This window comes from Rhinolophus sinicus, linkage group LG12 (genome assembly GCF_036562045.2).
Source record: "Rhinolophus sinicus isolate RSC01 linkage group LG12, ASM3656204v1, whole genome shotgun sequence".
NCBI lineage: Eukaryota > Metazoa > Chordata > Mammalia > Chiroptera > Rhinolophidae > Rhinolophus > Rhinolophus sinicus.
In genome coordinates, this window is record NC_133761.1 from 43,140,878 (window position 1) to 43,162,835 (window position 21,958).

Here is a 21,958-nt window from a genome sequence, read left to right on the forward strand (position 1 = left end):
TTAGAATGTGAGAATTGAAAGGGACCTAAGATGTCATGTGATCTAAACCTCCCCTTTTATGAATAAGGAAGATTAGGCCTAGAAAGCTGCAGGACTGCAGAGGGCGGGAGCTAAAGCACAGTTCATCTCCGGTCTGCTTCTGTTTTGCTGCTGTGACAGTTCCCTCGTCTGACAGAAGCAGACGGGACACACAGTGGCATTTTACACTCCTCACTGGAGTGTGAAAATGAGGAAAGCACAGTTTCTGTTCACAGAAGCTGTAGTGAGGACCAGGGGTTTTCTACCCAGACTGCACGTTAGCGCATCCGGAGGGCGAGCCCCACGCCCATAGGTTCTGGTTCAGGGGCTCTGGAGTGTGAGTCGGACATTGGCATTTTTGTTTTCGTTTTCCAAAGCTCCGTAGGAATTCTAAGGAAAAGCCGTGGGAGGCACGGGGCTCGGGCACAGACTAGCCCTGAAAGGGGCCTCCGAAGGCCCGTGTGCGAGCCATCATTTTATGGATAAGGACACAGAGCTTAGGTGACTTAGTTCAGAGCACGGAAAACTCAGATTTTGATTGCAGCTCCAGCCAAGGTTTTGTACGTTGGAATTCATCTCTGACTAAGGGGCACGCACGTGGTCTCTGAGCGTGTGGGGGTGTGGTAGGCACCCTGAGACTGGAGGCAGCCTTTGACGTGTGTGTGTGTGTGTTTCCTAGTGAGAAAGTTCGCAGCACTTGTCAGGAAGGTGAGGAGCCGATGTGGTTGGTGGGCAAGGTGACCCTACATGTCTGAAGAACAAGAGAGTTTTTTCTGTCCCTGTGCTGCTTTGTCCCTGTGCTGGAGATGTGGTCAGGAAGTCAGGAAACAGGAATGGAGAAGAGAGGGAAGAAATGGAGCCTGTCTGTCTCCTCTGCTGGGGAGCCTGGCTTGGGGGTGGGGCTCCTGTCTGCTCAGGAACGTGGTGTCTTGCTTGTTCCAGACTGGTTAGAAGCTGGAACAAGTCATTCATATTCAACCATTACACGTGCTAGACTGTAGTTTACTCTGTAGGTAAAATTTGGATTCATTATAACTTCGTTAGGCCTTACTTCTCATCCCTGATACATGAATGACGTGCCTTTGAAATACGGCCTTTGGACTCCTTGGCACTCCCTGAACGTTTGAAAAACAATGTGGTAATTAATTCTATGTAATAAATTTGTTTCCAGAGGATATCTACGGGTGCTTTCACTTCCTACGCGATGTTTTTTCAGATGAGTTCATCTTCTTCCCAGGAAATGCAGTGAAGGTAAATCTTCATAGCCAGAGAGCAAGTGTGTGTGCAGTGTGAGTTCTGGAAACGTTGGGTGAGGATTCATGGATGTGTCTCCCTTTCTTCAGGCTCCATGCAGCAAACAAAAAGAGGGGCTGGGACACTCACAATTCACCAAAGTCTAATTTGATTCTTGGTCAAGTTTAATCAATAACTTAGGGAGTGTTTGGTGAGAGGAGGGCATTCCTTGGACCATTCGTGCAGCCACTGTAATAAACCAAGTCTATTTCATTAAAAATTGACCAGCTAGCACATTTTCCTGTTACCCACTTGTTGGAAGGAGTTGGGCCTTTTGCTTGAGATTAGAGAGAGTGGTCCTGCCTGGTGGTGTAGATAGCTGGTGAGGTCAGGTCCCAGAGCTGGATGCCTGGTGTGCTGGGGCAGGGAGAGCCAGGACGGACAGCCGCAGGTCCCATTGCGATACTGGCCTAACGAGAGAATGCAGGCATCGTGCCAGCTGTTCAGAGCCTAAGCATAATGCTAAGTATTTAAGGACTCACTGTGTGCACTGCCTACTTCAATTTAAGGAATGTGGCTGTGCAAAGTGAAAGAAATCCCATCACCCAGGCTGTGATTCCCAAGGCTCCTGAGTTATCTGTGTGTTTGAGGGTTCGAACAAATGCTGTCTGGCTACTGTCTGGCAACCAGAACCATCGGGAGGCCTGTGGCATTCGCCAATGTTGTCTTGTTTTGCGGGCCCCAGGCTGCATACCCGCTAACCTCACGAGTGGATGCATTCCATCTTCTCCGCTCCCCTTCCAGGACTTTGAAGAAGGCTGTTACCTGCTTTGTAAAAGTGAAACCATTCAAGTGACGACGAGGGACATCCTAGTTACAGAGAAAGGAAATACCGTGTTAGAATTTTTAATAGGACTGTTTAAACCTTTCGTGGAATGTTATCAGGTATGTAAGTCACGCTCAAGTTCTCCTTTATATCTGATGTAACTAAGGTTCTCCCATGCTGGACATACTTCTGGCCTGAAGGTCAGTGTCTTCCCCTGGTGAATGGTAGCACCAGAGAGATTAGGGTGAGTGACCGCACCTCTCAGGTGAGGGAGAAACGCATCCTGCGTGCAGGAGGTGGCTTGGTTCATCACCCACCAGAGGATGGCAGCTTCCTGATGTGTGAGCAGTGTTCCCATCATCCTAGTTACACCCAGGCATTGTCACACTGTACCTCACATCATCGCACTGTACCTCACATTGTCGTGCTGTACCTCACGTTGTCACGCTCTACCTCACATTGTCATGCTGTACCTCACGTCACGCTCTACTTCATGTTGTCACACTGTACCTCACGTTGTCAGGCTCTACCTCACATTGTCACGCTGTGCCTCACGTCACGCTGTGCCTCACGTTGTCACGCTCTACCTCACGTTGTCACGCTCTACTTCATGTTGTCACGCTGTACCTCACGTTGTCACGTTGTGCCTCACATTGTCACGCTGTACCTCACGTTGTCACGCTGTACCTCACGTTGTCACACTACCTCATGTTGTCATGCTGTACCTCACGTCACTCTACGTCACGTTGTCACACTCTACTTCATGTTGTCACACTGTACCTCACGTCACGCTGTGCCTCACGTTGTCACGCTCTACCTCACGTCATGCTCTACCTCACGTTGTCACGCTCTACTTCACGTTGTCACACTGTACCTCACGTTGTCACGCTGTGCCTCACGTTGTCACGCTGTGCCTCACGTCACGCTGTACCTCACGTTGTCACACTACCTCATGTTGTCATGCTGTACCTCACGTTGTCACACTCTACCTCACGTTGTCACGCTCTACCTCACGTTGTCATGCTCTACTTCACGTTGTCATGCTGTACCTCACGTGTTCTGGTTGGAGTATGGAGCCTGGTGTTTGATGCATAGTAGCATTTAGTAAATGCAAGATTTGAAGGATACGTGAAGTCGCTTGTTTATATTCCTGAATGCTAATGTCGCAAGGGAAAGAAAAGTTCAAGTGCAAGTATCCGAGTTTGTCAGAGCTCGGGGTGATTCAAGAGAGGGGATTGTGCATATGTCCAGCAGGAAGTGTGCCATCATAGAAGGAGACGGGGCTTGAGATGGAAACTGCCAGGGGCCCTCATGAGGCCTGCATGGCTGTCAGCTCTGCACTGGCTGGGGGGACCTGGGACCCACTCCCTGGCAGAGCAATGCTATGGTCAGTGAAATCACCATGTCAGCCTTCTTGCACAAAGTCCAGCTCTTAGTACATGTTGGGCGAGTGCTAGTTCTACCTCTCAGCACCTTTGTAAGTAGAAATCATCAAGTATTTTAGGGTCTAGCATGTTGTTAGATGTTTTGGGGGAAAAAATAGTTACAAAAAGTCTGGGCTTTGTCTTCATAAGCAGCATAAGATAGAGTGAGCTGATAGTAATTTTCTTAACTTGCAACCCATTAGAGTGTGAAATTATTTTTATAAATGTCAGTGCTATTTGGGACACTTTTTTCCTAATTGTAAACAGTGATATGAGCTTCAGAGACCTGCTGACAATCCTGCAGCTTCCCTGTGCTCAGTCCTTGACGGGTTTTCTTCCGCTCTAACACAACGTGTCATTCTGTTACGAGGGGCTGTGCGAAATTGTCACCATTCTGTCTGACTGCCCGTTTTCTCTTCCTGTTCCTCTCGTCCTCCCTCTGAAAATCAGATAATTTGCAAATACCTCTTGAAGGAACAAGAAGACTGCTTTACTGAGAAGCAGTATTTGGCTAGAGTTAGAGCGTTCACAAGCCAGCTTCTCGATCAAGGTCAGTCACTCCTCTGGGGGCGGTGATGTCCCTTAGTTGAAAAGGAAAAGAGTTAACGGACTCTTCTCTGCTGTGTTTAGGTGCCTCACAGTGTTACGATGTGTTATCTTCTGACGTACAGAAAAATGCCTTAGCAGCTTTGGTGAGGCTAGGTGTGGTAGAGAAGAAGAAGGTGTAAGTATTGCGCGAGACCGCATGGGGTGACAGGGCCGGGACGGCCAGCAGCAGCTGACACGAAGTCAGGGACATGGGAATGTGTGATCCAGTCAGTGTTACGTTGTGCTGTGCGTGTCTACCTCCTAATAGTTAAGTCAGTTTGAGTTACCCTGCACACTCTACATGGTTGTGAAAAAAGTGATGCTGAAGCCAAGACAGAAAGTGCTGTAGGCTGGCATTTGGGCTTTGACCTAACGTTGAAATTTATAGATGAATTACAAGCCAGAATTTGGGGAGTGCAGTGTGTGTGTGTGTGTGTGTGTGTGTGTGTGTGTGTGTGTGTGTGTGGACACTTAGCTAGACATACAGGTACATTACATAAATACACACATGAGTATGTGGAGATAGATATTCACTCTTCTGAGTGAACGAATGTGAGAATGATAAAGCTTCCTGGGTAAACGCCTGCGTGTCTTTTGTGTGGCCCGAGGAAGGAAGCTCAAAGCCCGAGAGCGGGGCAGTTAGGAGCCAGGGCCTCCTGGCGGCTGAGACTGGCCCTGAGGACACCATTTAAAAGTGCTCCTGCTGTGTAAATAAGAGAAGTTGTCTTTTCCTCTAGTTTAGGGAGTAAGAAAGCTTGTTACTTTTTCTCCTAGAAATAATGACCATCTATTTAATGTGAATGAACCTGCCACAGCAAAATTAGAGGAAATGCTTGGTAAGTATAGCTTACTAAAGTACGGTGGGTTTTCACATTGTATTTGTCAACATATAGTAAAACAAGGAAGTATGTTAGGGGCCAGCCCGGTGGCTCAGGCGGTTGGAGCTCCATGCTCCTAACGCTGAAGGCCGCTGGTTCGATTCCCACATGGGCCAGTGAGCTGCACCCTCTACAGCTGAGATTGTGAACAACAGCTCTCCCTGGAGCTGCCGCCGGCTGCTGTGGGCTGCCACGGGCTACCGTGTGCTGCCATGAGTGGCCAGCAGCCAGCATGAGCAGCCGGCAGCCAGTAAGAGCAGCCGGGAGCTGCTGTGAGCGGCCGACCGACAACCGGTGACAGACTGCCTCAGCTGGGGGTGTGCAAGGCTCATAATACCAGCATGGGCCAGGGAGCTGTGTCCTACACAACTAGACTGAGAAACAACGGCTTGAATCGGAGTGAAGGGGGAGGCGGAAGAAAAGGAGAGGAAAAAAAAAAAGGAAAGTATGTTATAGCACAAAGTACTTTATCAAAATGAACAACAGTAGAAGTTTAATAAACACAGAGAACTATTGTGTCATCTAGAATTTTCCCAAGGAAACTAAGGAGGAAATGTAAGGAAAATTGCCAGAGAAAACACAGCATTAACTAGGCAGCCTCGTACAGCAGGTTGTTGGCTCCCGCCTGACTGCTTGGCGTCCGAGGGCTACACCTTCTCCCGGGTGTTGGTGGATGCTGAGCTCATGCCTCTTGTTTTAGTCCTGGGGCTCATTCTGTCCTCTACTGTCGGATCCCTTCTCACCCAGGTGAGGAATTGGGGTCAGTGTCCACATCCAGACTTTCTGTACCCACCAAAGCACATCATGGGAGAATAAGCCAAGCGTCCCTCTTCTCCAGCTCCCATCAGCTTGTAAAGAAATAGTGCAGCCCAGGAAGGCAGGGACGTTGTTTGTAGGACCCAGGAAGAGTCGAGAGCATTGATATAAACAGATATAAAAGGTCCCAGGAAGTGGAGAACACTTCTTGTAGGAATGACAGGGTAATTGGAGAAGGGGAGGGTGTTGCATTGGGGAAAAAAAAGATCTGCTGATTATACTGAATAGAGCACTAGATCACTGAGTGGTCTTGCCAGGAGCATTTTGGTACCTAATCCTAATTCAGTGCATTTGCCAAACCTGTGTGGAAGAGCTTAGGTAGTTGTCTGTTGGGATAAAGGGGACCAGGACGGGGCATGTGCTTAAAGGAAAGTGGGTGGAGGAAAGGAGTAGTTGACAGATTGGGACAGTGAAACAGAAATCTCGGGATGTGTAACCTTGAAACTCAGTATTGAATTTGGTAAGAGGTTCATATAGCTAAAAGAAGCCCCAAACCTCTCGTTTTGTGAGGACAGTGGATTGATTTCTTAATCACAGAAAGCAAATTCGGTAATGGGCGTAAACTCATGAGAACACACTGGACTTGAAACTTCCAGTCCTGCTTGCGCCCTGGCTCAGGGTCGCTGGCCTGACCATCTCCTCCAAGATGCACTTCTGCAAAGGGGCTGCCGCCTCCACTGGCACCTGGTCAGCCCATCACACTGCACATGTGTTCACTGTTCCTTGCCTGCCAGTGGCTTACACGCTTGTTGAGAAAGGTGGATGGTCATATCATGAGCGCTCTCTCTTTTATCTCAGGTGGGAAGACAGCAGTAGGAAAACCAGCAACCGCAAAACTTTAATAATTGCCAAACAGTTACGGAAAGTTTGGTCATATAATTACTGTCATCCAAGGACACTTACTACAGCAAACAGAGATGTAAAGGAGGAGACCCATCTTTCTTCTCATGCTCCCCAAGACGTGGAGGCGCTGGGCTCAGGAGATGAAGAGGTGACCGACTTAAGGAACAGGTGTACTTGTCCCCACCACAGTCGTTAAAAGGCATTTGTATCTGACTCTGTGTTTTAAAATAAAACAGTCTTTTGGAAACATGTTTGGAAAAACAAAGCCCAGCTCCTGCTTCGCTAACACTTTGCACCTTACTACACATGTATTAAATTTTTACGCTGACGTCTGAATTAAAGTGCGACATCAACACCAAAGGCTGTGAAAGAAACCATTGGAAAGGGCGTGTCTTACACACTCGCTCACTCAGGTGGGATAGTGCAGACACACCGTTCAGCTCGCGCTCGTCTTTGGGACGTGGGAGGAAGCCCAAATCCCCAGAGAAAACCCACGCAGACATGGGAACTACATGCGTACTGCATATAATGGCCCTGGCTGGGAATCGATTCTTTTTTCTCACCAACATTATAACTATGATAGTGAACAAAACGACATCATTTGCGAGCCTGCTGTAAACAATAAATTAGCTTACATTAAATTTTGCCACCCAAGGGCCTAATCAACAGAACTGAATTAGAGAAAGTATGTGACGTGCAACAAAGACAAGTTATGTGATGTATCATAAGTAGCCTTAAGGATTTAATAAGATGGGTGAACACCAAAATCCTTGGCAGACAGCGCCCTGTGGAAGTGACATTTAAGCTGAGAATTAGGGTGAGCAGGAGGCAGTCCTCAATGTGTGGGGTTGGGGTGATGAAATGGGACCTGGGGGTGGGGTGTGCAGAGAGAATAATAATCAGATGTCCTGGTCTTGGTTATGGGGACCTGAGAGACTGGTGTGGCGGAAATGGCTGGTGGAATTAAAGAGAAACAGGTGTGTTGGTCTCCGGCTGCCATAACGAAATACCACAGATTGGGTGGTTTAAACAACAGAAATAACGTTGTCTCTCAGTTCTGGACGTCCAAGATCAAGGTGCCCACAAGGTGGGTCTCATTCTGAGGCCTCTCCTGGGCTGGTGGGAGGCCGCCATCTTGCTACGTACACAGGGAGGGGGACAGTGAGCGCTCTGGTGTCTTCTCATAAAGGCACTAATCCTATCAGACCAGGGCCCCACCATCATGACCCCACTTAGCCCTAATTACTCCCTAGATACAGTCACACTGGGGTCAGGCTTTCATCATCTGAATTTGGGGGCCACAGTGGCAGGGGCCAACATACACAGTCGCTGAGACTTGTGAAACACTTGAATTAGAATATAAGCACCATGGGAAATGGAAAGTTTCCCAGCCTGTGGTCCCAGGACTACCTGTATGCAAATTCCTGGAATGCACTTGCTCCCCAGCAGCCAGCCGGCTGTGTGAAGAGCCGTTACACTGGTCCCTGCACTGGTGGCAGAGGGGTCCTCTGTGTGGCTCTGCCTGTTAGGTGGACCAGACATTGAGTGAGTGAGTGAGTTAAGCGATGCTCCTGGCTAAGGACTTGATGGTCTGCCAGTTAAACCAGGGCACTAAGCTGCTGCCCCCAGGGAAAGACGGGGTGAGTCCGAGGCAGTTGGGAGCCTGGGGCCCTGGCCAATTCTTGCTGAGTATGTGGCCTTAGGAAGGGTCCCCATACACCCAGTTGCTTGTTTGCTCTTCTCCTCCATGACATACTGCAGGGAAATGGGGAAGACTGGGTAAGATGACTTGGACTTCCTTTTAGTCCTGTTTGTAACGTTGCAGGTTTGGGGACTAAGACTTTGGAGTTTTGGCTACAAGTGGTCAGCTCTGACATTAGAGCCAGGAAAGTAAGCAGATGGTGGGGGGACAGGAAAACGAGGTGCAGCCAAAAGCAAATGAGGCTTTGTGGCTGTAAGAGGTGGCACGGGGGTTGTGTCACCTGTGTCTTCACACCCTCACAAGTCACTAAGTGAACCCAAAGCCGTTGACGCCCACTCCACCCTCCTGCACCCAGTTGTGTAAACCACACTGGTGCCCCCAGCCTTCCCCTGACCCCATTTGTACATTGTGGAGCTAACCCCTGCTTTGACATAAGTAAAAAGAAAAGCACATCGCATCTGGTTTTCCAAGGTAGCCTTGTATCCAAAGAATATGTGGCAGCTACCAATGGGCCCCTGGTCCCTGTTTACACTGCTCTGCAAAGAGCTGGTGAACAGCCGTCCGTCCGAGACCAAATCTCACACTCACATGCACGGGAGGTTCAGGGAGCTGGAAATAGCATCTTCTGCGTTGTCTGGAACAAAACCAGATGGAGGACAGTTGGGAACCAGGAAATGAAGAACCTACTAGAAGTTCTTGACCATGAAACAGGAAGCAGCTGAGAGAAAAGATTACAAGGGAAAACAAGGATTTGTATCCAGTAGTCTTTCCTGTTTCTATGTAGACTCTGGGTTTGAAACCTATGCTTTCTTTAGAAACAGCGCCATAAAATGCTGAGAACAAAAAAAGAAACAATTCCACAAATAGCTGTCACATACAAATTAGCTTTTCTTAGAAAATGTGAGCCTGCCTCAGCTGTCTAAACCAGAAATGAAAAACGGGTTTTCTGACTGCTTCTATGTCACAAAGCAAAGGGACAAAGCAAGTCTGCTTCCTGGTCCCACGGGGACTCTCAGAGGTAGGATGAGGTATCAGTTTCTGAAGTCCAGCTTGGAGGTCAAAGTCGACCACATCTGTTGTTGTAATTAGCTGTATTTTATGCTTGGTTACTGCTTTGCCAACACTGCCTAAGAGTCACCTGGAGAGCAGCTTTTACGTGCAGGGTCCCATGTTTAACATGCAGTTGTCCTTCCTGGATGGGTTTTCCAGGTCTAGGTCCCATGCCTACATCGAAGGAGGCGTCCATCATAGGACACTGGGTGGACGCCAGGCGAGGTCACTCAGCCAGCTGAGCCTCACCTTGTGACGAGCATCCCCACGCAGAGCCTGAGGCCTGCGGGAGGCCCCGGCCAGCCGAGGGGGTCAGCACTCCTTCCAGCGTGCGCTCTGCTCTGGCAGCCACAAAAACCGATTTCCTCTTAATGAAACTGACGCTGGGGAACAGGAGCGCCGACGAGTTCACATTCACTGGCCAAGGCAGAACGACGTCTTCACATTCTTTTCACTGACATTGGCCCTTTTCTTTCCTATTTTCCTTCCTGATATTTCTGTTGTGGGTTGGCGCTAGACTCCAGAAGTGTGTCCTAGCGCTTCGAATCAGGAAAGCTCGATTGGTTTGGGGCCAGGCGTGCGGTGCCCTGCCTTTCCCAGCAGCGGATTCTCAGCGGCCCGCCCCCAGTCGCATGGAAAGACGCTGCTCTGTGACCCACTTCTGCTGCGTGGGAGCAGGGCCGGCTGTCACTGGACTCGTCACCACCCTGTGTGCTCTAGGCCACCGCGGCCTGCCCCTGCTGAACACAAACAGTGAGCACAACAGCTGACATGTACTAAGCACCTACTGTGTGCCAGATTCCGTCTAAATCCTTTACATGGATTATTTCATCCGCCAGAGAACCCTGGGAACCATCACTCCGTTGCCCGGCTGACTGAGAGACTCAGTTAAATTTTCCCCAATTCACCCAGCTAGCAAGTCAAGGAACCAGAAGTCAAACAGGCATTTTATCGGGGAGCTGCCCCTTGCGAGAGGTGTGTGCAGAAGCCTTGATGACCCAAGGCTAGGGGCAGAAGGCACCGCTGCTGAGGAAAATGGAGGGAAACAGTTACTCCCTGGAAAGAAAAGGGCCCATGTCCCCTCCAGTTTCCTGGGCCTCCAGGTGAGGCCTGCAGGTGAGGCAGCAGCTGGGAAGTGACCGTGAGTGCTTGGCCTTTCTCCCTCCAGGACTGGGGAGAGGGGTGGGGAAAGAACCACCTCGGGAGGGCCCGAGCAGGGCCACGGCAGACTCCTCTCCATGCCCCCTGGTGTCCCAAAGCTAGAGGGAGAAGAGCTGTGCCCTGGGGCTGCGTCCTCGCCCCTCCCGCCCGTGTCACGCCCCGCTCTCTGCCCTTGTGTGTCAAAGGCTCGGAACTGTGGGAGCAGCAGAGAGTGGGCTCTGGTTCAGAAAGCCAGGCCCGAGCCTGCCCCTCAGGAGCTGTGTGGCCTCGGACAGGCCCACAGCCTCCGTTTCCTCAACTGTTAAGTGAGGACACCGAGTGCCTGTTTCCTTAGGTGTGGAGAGGTTGAAGTGCCTTAACCCACAGGAAGCATTCAATGAAGGGCAGAAACGTCACAAGCAAATAGTGGCACCTGCCTGTCCTCACATCCCTGGGCACGTGCAAGGACGGCAGGGCTGGATGTGAGGGGCGCTCCCCCCACCCCCCCACCTTGTGACGTGCAGGGCCCCACCCCCCGCAGTTAGCGTGGCCCGCAGGCAGTTAAAACATATTTCCCGTTTTTTTTAGGAAACTAATGCAGCCTCTGCTGACTCACACTGTCCTTAACTTCAAAGAAGGAAATCACCCTCTTGATATGTAAAATTCATGAATCAAAATGGAAGGTGATGTTTGGCACAGAACTGAGGCTTAGGTTAACCTAGTGGACTGGCTGGGAGGCCGCAGCCTCTGAGCCCAGGGCTTAACGTGGGGGCTGGCTGGGGCCCAGGGCCTCCCCGTGGGACTGAGAGAGGGGGCGTGGCTGGGGCCCAGGGCCTCCCCGTGGGTCTGAGAGAGGGGGCGTGGCTGGGGCCCAGGGCCTCCCCGTGGGTCTGAGGGAGGGGGCGTGGCTGGGGCCCAGGGCCTCCCCGTGGGTCTGAGGGAGGGGGCGTGGCTGGGGCCCAGGGCCTCCCCGTGGGTCTGAGGGAGGGGGCGTGGCTGGGGCCCAGGGCCTCCCCGTGGGTCTGAGTGAGGGGGCGTGGCTGGGACCTAGGGCCTCCCGCGTGGGTCTGCGGGCTGTGGAGGTCCCTTGCAGAGGAAAATCTCTCCTTCTATTTGACTAACACTCAGGGGGCACTGACTGCGCCAGGAACTTAACTAAGTGCTTTACAAATATTAGCTCCTTTCACCCTCAACCGACTGTGAGTTGGAGACTGTGAGGATTATCCTCCCTTTGTCAACAAGGAAAGTGGGCTGCACAGTTAGTGACAGGAGGAAGGAAACTGTTTTCCGTTTCACAAACGATTTTGGGGAAAGAATCAGAGACTAACGAGACTATAAAGTCCAATTCTTGTTTCCTTAAAAAAACAAAACAAAAACAAAAATCTCAGACCAGGGGGCTAATGGCTGGAGTTGCACGAGCTCAGGTTATGGCCCAGAGCTGCACACGGCAGAACTAGGGGCAGCAAAACCGCGGGACCACGGGGGCGGGAAGGTCACTGGAGCTGCCCTGGGACCCACTAGGGGCTGAAGAGCCCTGGAAGGGGCACTGAGGATTCTATGCTGAGGCTGCCAGGGCTTCAAGCTGAAACTACTATTTTATTATTGTCACTGGACCCACCGTCTCCTTCCTCTCTCTGTCTTTCCCTCTGTGTTTTTATTTAAAATCACCATCCTGGCAAGACCCGGTATATACATGTAGTACATATTGACAAATAATATTGATGTGTTTGTTATCCTCTCCTTTTATTTTCTTTAGCTTCTTCACAGTTCAAACAAATAATTGAGCTTCATTTTCCCTGTCTTGGAGGAAGTTAGCAGGAGGGTGGAAGGCAAAAAATTGCCAGTAAAATGTTTCCCTCTTTGGCTTTTGTTTTCAACGATTGAAACGTAAGGCAGAAAACAGGACTTGGAGGAAGAAGCAGAATGTCACGAGAGGAGCAGGAGGAAGCCCCGCCCCCTCCCCCCCAAGAAGTTCCACAGGGCTTGAGGAGAAGAGAGCGTTTTTTTGTCCTGCAAGCTCTCTCCCAGGCCACACTCAGGAGACAGAAAGACCCTGGAGAGGGGGATCTCAGAAAAGGTCCCCGAGTTGCAAACGTAACACAGATGCCACAGGGTTGCCGAGTCTGAAGGAGCCACTGGGACTGGTGGTTCAAAAGGACATCCAGCAGTAACACACTTGGACCCATGACTGGCGACCAGCAAGAGCCTTCATCCCCTTGATACTTTAATCCGACCCCTGAGTATGTCCTGGAGGCAGCATCCCCAAGGACAGAGGTTAAGGGCGCGTTTATGGTGATCATGAACCCGCAGCTTCCTTAAGCCTGGAGCTAACTGAGAAAGAGACGGGAGAGTCAGATAGATGGGGGTGCACATGGTTTCACTCTGGGAAAACTGGATTCCAGGCTGTGCCTAGCCAGCGTGTCTCCCGCAGAGCAAGCCCAGACCTCCAGCAGGAGCAGAGAAACGCCCACATCCCGCATGCAGCTAGCCTGGGATGGCATGATTTTTAGGTCTTTTTTAGCATAAGTATTTGGGATGCTTATATTTGTCCCAAGTATCGCAACATTTGGGGCATACAGATACCAAAAATTATTCATCATTTATCTGAAATTCAAATTTAACTGTGCCTTGAATTTCACCTGGTAGGCCTGCTTTGCTGGGGAGGTAGAGGGAGCAGGAGGTGTGGAGGACCCAGGAAGTCAACAGGAGCTGGGTGAACACAGACCCCACAGTGAGCCTGAGGGGCACGTTCCTAGTAACAAGTCACACTGGGCCAGCAGGCCAGGACACAGGATCAGAGGGAAGCTGACTACTTGGTCATGAGATGTGGGCAGAATCAGAAGGAACCATCAGAGGGTACAGGTGACAGACCAGATGGCTGCTGGGAAGCCACGGCTCCTATGCACTGCCCCTCAATGGCCCCCAGCAGGGTCCCCCCTGCCCAACTCTGCACTGTTGGCATGGGCTCCGTGCTTTGCAGTGAAGGCCCTTCTCTCCTCCTCTTTGCAAACTCTGTTTTCACCCTTCCAAACTCTGTTTATTTTTATTGTTTTCCTCTGGAACCTTCCTCCCTACTCTGAAGCTGTCAGTTAGCTTTTTCTGGGCTTCGACATCATTTTAAATATCTATGACATGTCCTTACAATCATTTATTTACATTTCTGTCCCCTCTCCCCATTCAACTCTTAAGTCCTCTCAGGTGATTAGGATAAAAGCTGCTTATGAAGCAGTTAGATCCCTTCTCCTCCTGTGACTACCTGTGCCGCATCTCAGTGACAACTGGAGACGCTTTTCTCTGATGAGGGTAAAACAGAACGTCTCTGGGCTGGGGGACGCCAGGCACCGTTGAGGGCACAGTACTGAGAACAAGGCTGAGGTTTTCATCTCAGCCGTCTTTCCTCAGATCCCCCACCTCTGTGGGCCACACCTTATTGCCCAAGCAAGGCAAGAGACTGGAAAAGTCCACATGCAATCCGACCAGCCAAACAGGGTGCAAATAGAAGTACTAATGTCAGGGTTCCCAGATCATGTCACACTAACGCCCAGAGTTGGCAAAAACCCATCCATGTGCTCGGAGTTTCTTGTCAGCTTTCGATTCAACTTGTAAATATGAGCAGGCAACTAAGTCTTACCTCTGTCATAAAAGATTTTTAAAAAGCAGAAAAGTGCAACTAGGAGGAACAAAGCTTGGAGAGAAGAAAACTTCAACATGACAGCAACAATAAAACAAGAGAATGATGGTCCCCAACTTATGATGGTTCCACTTTTGGTTTTTCAACTTTACAATGGTGGGAAAGCAATCCCCACCATTGTGTCAAATTATAAGATATTTGACACTTTATTATAAAATAGTCTTTGTGTTAGATGATTTTGCCCAATGGTAGGCCAATGTAAGTGTTCTGAGCACGTTTACGGTGGGCGAGGCTAAGCTAGGATGATTGGTAGGTTAAGTGTGTTCAAGGCATTTTTGAAATGATATTTACAACTTATGATGGATTTATCAGGACATAACCCCATCATAAGTCAATGAGCATCTGCATTCTTACCATCCTCAGTGAGATCAAAGATGCTGTGTAAAAAGGGACAGTCAGACACAAAGAGGCTCTTGGAAATTAACATAAAAGCAGAAATGAAATGAAAAACTTAATAGAAGTTGGAAGATAAAGAAATTTCTCAAAAATTAGGGCGAAAAAGATGAAAGTAGGAAAATATGTTCTTTCCTTCTGAGGTTCTGATTACCTGTATATGGTAGCTTTTTAATGTAGTCCATATGTCTTTTATGCCCCCTTTTCAAAGTTTCTCTGTGTTGCAGTCTGGATATTTTCTTCTAACATATCTTCCAAGTCACTAATGCTTTCTTCAGCTGGGTCTGATTTACTCTTAAACCAATCTACTGAGTTCTCAATTTCAATTGCTAAATTTTACAACTGTAGGCTCTCCATTTCATTATTTTGTTTGTTTGTTTTTAGTTTCAATTTCTCTGAGAAACTCTCAATTTTTTCACTTATTCCTGTGAACATATTAAAATCTGTGCCTGACAACCCTCCTATCTGGGTTTTCTGTTAGTTTGTTTCTACTGTCTGTTGTTTCTCTTGGGTTTTAATCAAATGGGCCCTCTTCCTCATAGATCTCATTGTTTTTGAGTGCTAAACATTGTACATATTAGGTTGGTGCAAAAGTAACTGCGGTTTAAAAGGTTAAAAACAATTGCAAAAACTGCAGTTACTTTTGCACCAACCTAATAAAAAATTACAAAGACTATTTGAGGCCTAGGGGAATTTTATCATCCTGGATAAAAGATTTTGTATTTGCTTCTGGAAGACCACTAGAGGCACTAGCAATCTCAGATCCCCTTAATCCAATTAGGGTTTGATGACCTGTTTATTTCTGGTTCATCTTTATTCATAGACTTTTAGGGTTCCAATCCAAAGCTTAGATGGGATTTTACCAGGGTCACCCTTTCTTGGTATTTCCTAAAGTCCAATTTTTGTCTCCCTAGCTTTATGTATCTGTTGACAGCCTGTTATTTAACTTCTTGGCCACTTGTGAAGTGGCAGATTTTTCCCTAGGGGAAAAATACTTTCAGATGCTGGGCTCATCTCATTGGGTTTCCTCCTCCTGGACTTTCAGCCCATCATTTTTCACTCCCTTGTTAGCTGTGCGATGCCTTTGTGTTCCCACACCAGTTCTCTGACACCAACTGAGCGTCCCACATTCAGTGTAATTCTGATACTATCTGGAGTCAGTGTTGACCCCAAAGGACTGCCCTGATTTCGGACACTAGCTGCAAATCCTGGGTGCCCCCGAGCCACTCGCTCTTCTGCCCATCTGGCTATAAGTGTGGGGCTTCCCATGACACCCCCCTGGCCTAGGTTTGATAATTGGCTACAATGACTCATAGAACTCAGGAAAGTACTATGTTTATGATTACAGTTTTATTATAAAGGATACAACTTAGGAACAGCCAAATGTAGGAGAGATACAAAGGACAAGGTCTGGAGGGGGATGGAGGGACATAAGACCCTCTCGTTGTGGGGTCTGGATGCGCTTTCTCCCAGTATATCCATATGTTCACCAACCAGGAAGCTCCAGAGCCTTGCTATGCAGTGTTAGCGAGGTTCCATCACAAAGGCACACCTGATTAAATCATTTGCTACATGACTGAACTCAATCTCCCGCTGCCCCCACCTCCCCAGAGGTTGGGGGTGGGGGTGGAGGCTGAAAGTTCCAGTCTTCTGACCTTGTGATTGGTTTTTCTGGTCACCAGTCCCCATTCTGAAGCTCTCTAGAGGCTTCACCAGGACTTCTTCTTAGCATAACAAAGAACTCCTGTCACTCAGGAAATACCAAGGGTTTTGAAGTTCTGTGCCAAGAACCAGGGAAAAACACCAGATGTATATTCTAATTATACTACAGCCTTCAATTATGTTCTTTGCATATATATTTTTTGGAAAGTAGTTCTAATTGTTCTCAGGAAAGGATTGCTCAGAAATACCTAGTCCACTATAACTGGAACCAAATTTTCTTGAGAGTCAATAAATAGTATTTCATTTCAGAGAAAAAGAAAGGAGTGAGGGCACAGAAGACTGGAACAATAAAAAGTGAATAAAACAGTAGATAAAAAGAAAATAAAGCATGAAGAGGGAAATGACTCTTTAAAAGAAGAAAACGACAATGGCAGGGGTGTATATTTGCAGCAAAGATACAACTTCCACCATTTTTTTTTCAGTTCTGTGTCTTGCAAACTTCACCTCTTTGCATCTCTCTTTCCAGCCCCTCAATCAACACTCCAGCCAAGAGAACTTTCTGTGATGAATGTTCTACATCTGCATGGTCCAGTATGGTACCCACTAGCCATCTGTGGCGATTTGCACTTGAATTGTGGCTAGTAGAACTGGGAACCTGAATATTTTAATTAATCATTAGTTTACATTGAAACAGCTGGAGTGGCTGAGTGGCCACCATACTGGACAGCCCAGCCTTCGACATCTCAGCTCTTGGAGGACTGGACTCACCAACCCCCACGCCATCAGCCCCACCCCACCCCACAGCCCGGCTTCCCTGTCAGCCTTCCCAGCTAGCCAAGCACCCCCTTTGATGCAGCTCAAAACGAATAACTGAGGCCTGCAAGCTCCAGGCAGCAGGGGCTATCTCTGACTGTTACAACTCTCGATTATGTATGAAAACATGACTTTCTTTCAAAAAAAAGCTGGGGTAAGGGAACGAATGGGAAGCGAGGTGACACCATCACCACGTGAAGACATGCAAATGTCCTATATATTTGCTGGCGGGTTGTTAACATGAGCAGATCCAGTTTTTCAGAAAGTTAGAGCTAAGGTGTCTGCATTTCAATGCGTGTAAAGTTTGTCCCCAGAAAAACTGTAAAAAAAATAAAAATAAAAATAACCCCATAGGGGTGGGGTGGGGACTTGGGTATAGTTGAAACAATAATGACAGAACGTTGACAATTGTTGAAGCTTGATAGTGAGTATACAGGCATTTATTATAGTATTTTGTTGCTCTGAATGTGTCAAAAATTTTCAAAATAAAGTCTTAAAAATAAGTATCCTTAGACTTTACACATATGTATAGAAAAAAAGTGCTGGAAAGACATAGTACAGAATGGAAAGAGTGGATCTTATTTTTAAGATCACCCACTTAAAATTGTTTTTTCTTATTTAATATTTTGGAAGGTGACATGTTCAAATATTAAAGAAAAATGTAAAAATCTGTGGTGTGTTTCCATCCCTGGCCCCATCCACTCAGTTTTGCCAGCCCTCACCCCTTCAGACTTCCTATGCAAACAGAAGCAAATATAACACAATCAATCATATTTGCTCCAAAAGTGGCACTATTATGCACCTTGCTTTATCTTAACAATGTATTTTAGACATCTTTCCACACCACTTTTAAGCTGCATAGGACTCCATTGTGTGTGTGCACTGAAGTTTATTAAACTAGTCCCCCACTGATGGGTAGTTACCAGTCTTTGGGCAGTTACCAATCTTTTGCTATTATAAAAACAAATGCTGCAATAAAAACTTGTTCAAATATTTCTTCTGTTCTTTTCTTTCTTCTCTTTCTGATATTTCCTTACGGGTATGTGACACTTTTTTTTTGTAGTTGTTCCTCATTCCTTGCATATTCTGGTTTTTTCAGGACAGAATATGTTTCTTTGTTCTCTTTGCTTTTCTCTTTTCAAGGATTCTATTGATATAGCCTTCAGCTCAGAGATTCTTTCCTCAGTCGGGTCCAGTCTACTAGTAAGCCCATAAAAGCATTCTTTATTTCTATTACTTCTTTTTTTTATCTCTAGCATTTCTTTTTGGTACTTTCTTAGCATTTCCAGCTTGCTGAGATTGCCCATCTGTTCTCGCGTGCTGTCTACTTTGTCAATCAGGGTCCTTAGCACCTTAATCACTGTTGTTTTAATTCCCAGTTTGGTCATTCCAACACCCCGCCACATCTGGTTCTGATGTTGCTCCGTTTGTACAAATTATATTTTTGGTTTTTTTACAAATTGCCAGTGAACCAGTTTACGGTAATTCCCACCAGCAATGTGCGAGACTACACACACACATATTTCAGAGTATTATCAATATCAGTGTTTTAAAGGGACTTATCAACTTGGCTTATATAACTTTGTTTAATGTGTTTAGCTAGGTCAATAATAAATCTGAAAATAAGTCAGCTTATTAGGCAAAAATAGTTAAGTATGACATGAGAAAAACAAGCTTTTCTCCTGCCACTTTCCTATTTAAATGACACCCCCCAGCCCCGTCCCCAGCTAGGAGCACCCCACCTAGTCCAGGAGCTAAGTTATACCTGTCTTAATGCCCAGTGAAGTTTCTGCACGTTTCAGACTGTTTACTCCCGGTGACTACTCAGAATTCAATGATGTACAAATTGATATGAATGGAGACAATCTGGTTTGAACTATCTCATTAACTCAAATCTGCTACTTTATGTTTTTCAAAAGCAAGTTATAAATAATAACATTCTCTGACACAGTACCTTTAATTTTAACAGAGTACCTAAATTGTGGATGGATAAGCCTTTTCAATAAAGCCAATCTGTACTTGTAAGACACAGCCCAGTAATATAGCTCAATGGCTTAGGATACCAGCCCTAGAGCAGGGCCGTCTGGGTTCAGGTCCCACCTGGGCCACTTACTTAGAAACCCTTTGTAGGACGGATTACTTGCAAATTATTTAATTTCACAAAACCTCAATTCCTTCACAGACTGATGTGAAGATTAAATAAAATAACCTGACGAAGGTTACTACACTGCTCAGAACATAGTAATCATTGATCAATGGTCCCCAAGGGTAGGTTCACACGCTGCTTGTCATACTTGAATTTTTTCCATGACAAATTCTGATTCTTGATTGAGATGCATATCAAGAAAATTTTGGCTTCAGAAAATTCACTTAGAAACACCAATTTTAACCAATTCTATGTATAAGTCATGGTATGGTTAAAGACGGAGTGAAAAGAGCGTGGGTTCTGGAGGTGAGAAGACCTGCTCTTGAAGACCAGCTCTGCCACTTAGTGGGAAGACACCGTGGCCAAGTGGCAGGCACCAAGTCTCTCTCCTTACCTAATTCCCAGGGCTACTGTGAGAATCAAATGAGATAATGTGTGTAAAGGGCCTGGTGCAAAGCAGACACCTCTCACATGGGAGCTGCCACTGGTTATTAAAGGAACACATTCAGTAGCGTTCACTTCATGAGCTTTATAATTGTCTGTTATGCCAACACTGCTCTGGGGAAACTGATGGGAAAAAATGAAATGTGGACACTCTGTGTGTTAATAAAGCATACACGTGTTTTCTCAAGACACACAGGACATGTTTATCATACACACAGCTTACATGTCCGACACAACTCTGATTAAGTTTGAAATGTGGATGTGAGTCAACGGAAGGCCTCCTTATCTCTTTTTGGAGCACTAACCATCCTATCAGTGTATTTAAAGTAGCTAATTATGATTTGAAGACACCAGTGTCACACTGTATGATTTTTTTCATTCTCATTGTCCAGCAATTAAAAGAAATGGGGACGGGCCTTCTCATTTCACCCCCATCATTATCATTATCACTCACCTTATGAAAGACAGAAGCACGACAAGAACAGCACACACACAACCATAGGCCCGAATCGCTAATGGGTACCAGTGCAAAAACTCGAATGACATTTTCACTAGAATCAGGCATTATAGTAAAAAGAATCGTATATCACAACCAAATAGAATTGATTCATAGAGTGTAAGTACGGTTCAGTGTTAGGAACTCTATTTTAAAAACTTACCAAATTAACATGACAAAGAAGAAAAGTCCTGTTAGGTCAATAGATGCTGAGATTCATCTGATAATTCAACATGCATTCCTGACCTAAAAAAATAAAAACCACAACTTTTAGTTAGCTGGACTAGATAATTGCTTCCTTAATGTAATGACCAAAAGCCAACATCAGGTTTCAAAGAAAAAATAGGAAAAACATTCCTACTAGATACACATTTTGCATAATTTTTAATTCCTTGATATTAATATCAAGCAAAGAGGCTCAACTTAATATAATTAAGAGAACTACATAAAATGTATAAAAACTGCCAAGAGGCAGAATATTTGCTGGTAATGTGATTACATATTTGAAAACTCCAAAGAATCAACCAGAAAACTATTAAAATCCATAAAATAAATAAGGCACTGGTTATAGCATCTGTAATTAAAAATCAGGACATTCCCTGAAAACAATCAGAAAACAATGGAGGTAAAGATTTCATTCACAACAGCAGTAACTGATGAAATACCTAGAAATCAACTCACCAAGAAATGTATTGGATCTACCTGAAGAAAAATTAAAAATGCTACTGAGATACAAAAGAACAGTTGCATAAATTAATAGGAAGATCAAAATTATAAAGATGTCAGTTCTCCCAAAATTAATCTACAGACTCAATACAAATTCAATCAGAATGCCAACTCTTTTGGGAGATGGTAGAGAATATCATAAAATTACTCAAAATGCAACTTGAATATTTATTACATGTGAGGATAGTTAGGAAAACCTAAAATGGCATAAGACTGAAACCAGTTATTAAATTACAAATCTACAGTTAATTAAAACAGCTTGATAATGGCACAGAAATAGAAATATCAGTGAAATGGAATATAGAGCCTAAAAATGTACCCAGCTACACATCTATATAAATGTAACATACTAAAATGTCATTTCAAGTCAGTGGGGGAAAAAGGATGATTCAAAATTGTTGCAACAACTTGATCATTATTTGTGGGGAAATGGGATTCTTACATCAGTTTTTACTCTAAAATGAATTACAGTGGGAGCAAGAATTCAAATATCAAAATATAATACATTACCAAGAAAAACATGAATGTTTTAGAATCTGAGAGTGGGTGAGACCTTTCTAAGCCTTATGAAAAACTCAGAAATCCCTAAGAAAAAACCAAGGTAAATCTGGCTTCATATCAGACTAAAATTTACTGTACTACAAAAATAGTACATACTGACAAACTGGGGAAAATCTACAACACTCAGTACACATGAAGAATTAATTTCCTAAATCTACAATGAACTTCTAGAAAATCATGATACAAAGATACTCTAACAAGAATGGAGAGGGACATAAACAGTAGCTTCAGAAATAAAAGTTGCTCGACTTCACTCATAAAAATTACACACAAAACTAGATACTATTTTTTCAGGTTAGTAAAAATGAATAAATCTTACTACTACTAAGAATAATTGTATTATTAAAAGAATGAATAAATGTGGGTGAACATGTAACAGGTGTCCTTCTACACTGTTGGGGAGAAGGTGAGATGGTACAACCTGCCCGACCAGCAATTTGACAATGTTCACCTAAATTTAAAATGTAGTTTGGCAGAGCAATTTCTAGAAATGTGTCCTATAGATATA

At 45.9% G+C, this 21,958-nt stretch overlaps 1 protein-coding gene across 5 annotated transcripts in view; it reads left to right on the plus strand.

Annotated features, from left to right (window-relative positions):
* The window catches only part of GNPAT (glyceronephosphate O-acyltransferase), a 30,024-nt gene extending 23,147 nt beyond the window's left edge, over window positions 1-6,877 (plus strand). For 4 of the 5 annotated variants that reach the window (XM_074316453.1, XM_074316454.1, XM_019757365.2 and 1 more), the window contains 6 exons: window positions 1,190-1,269; window positions 2,056-2,196; window positions 3,952-4,051; window positions 4,132-4,225; window positions 4,864-4,925; window positions 6,582-6,877. In XM_074316453.1, the coding sequence (XP_074172554.1) occupies window positions 1,190-1,269; window positions 2,056-2,196; window positions 3,952-4,051; window positions 4,132-4,225; window positions 4,864-4,925; window positions 6,582-6,625 (521 nt within the window). In that variant the 3' untranslated portion in view covers window positions 6,626-6,877. The remainder of the gene's footprint in view (window positions 1-1,189; window positions 1,270-2,055; window positions 2,197-3,951; window positions 4,052-4,131; window positions 4,226-4,863; window positions 4,926-6,581) is intronic. The other variant, XM_074316455.1, reaches the window with a different exon arrangement.
* Window positions 6,878-21,958: the final 15,081 nt, after the last annotated feature.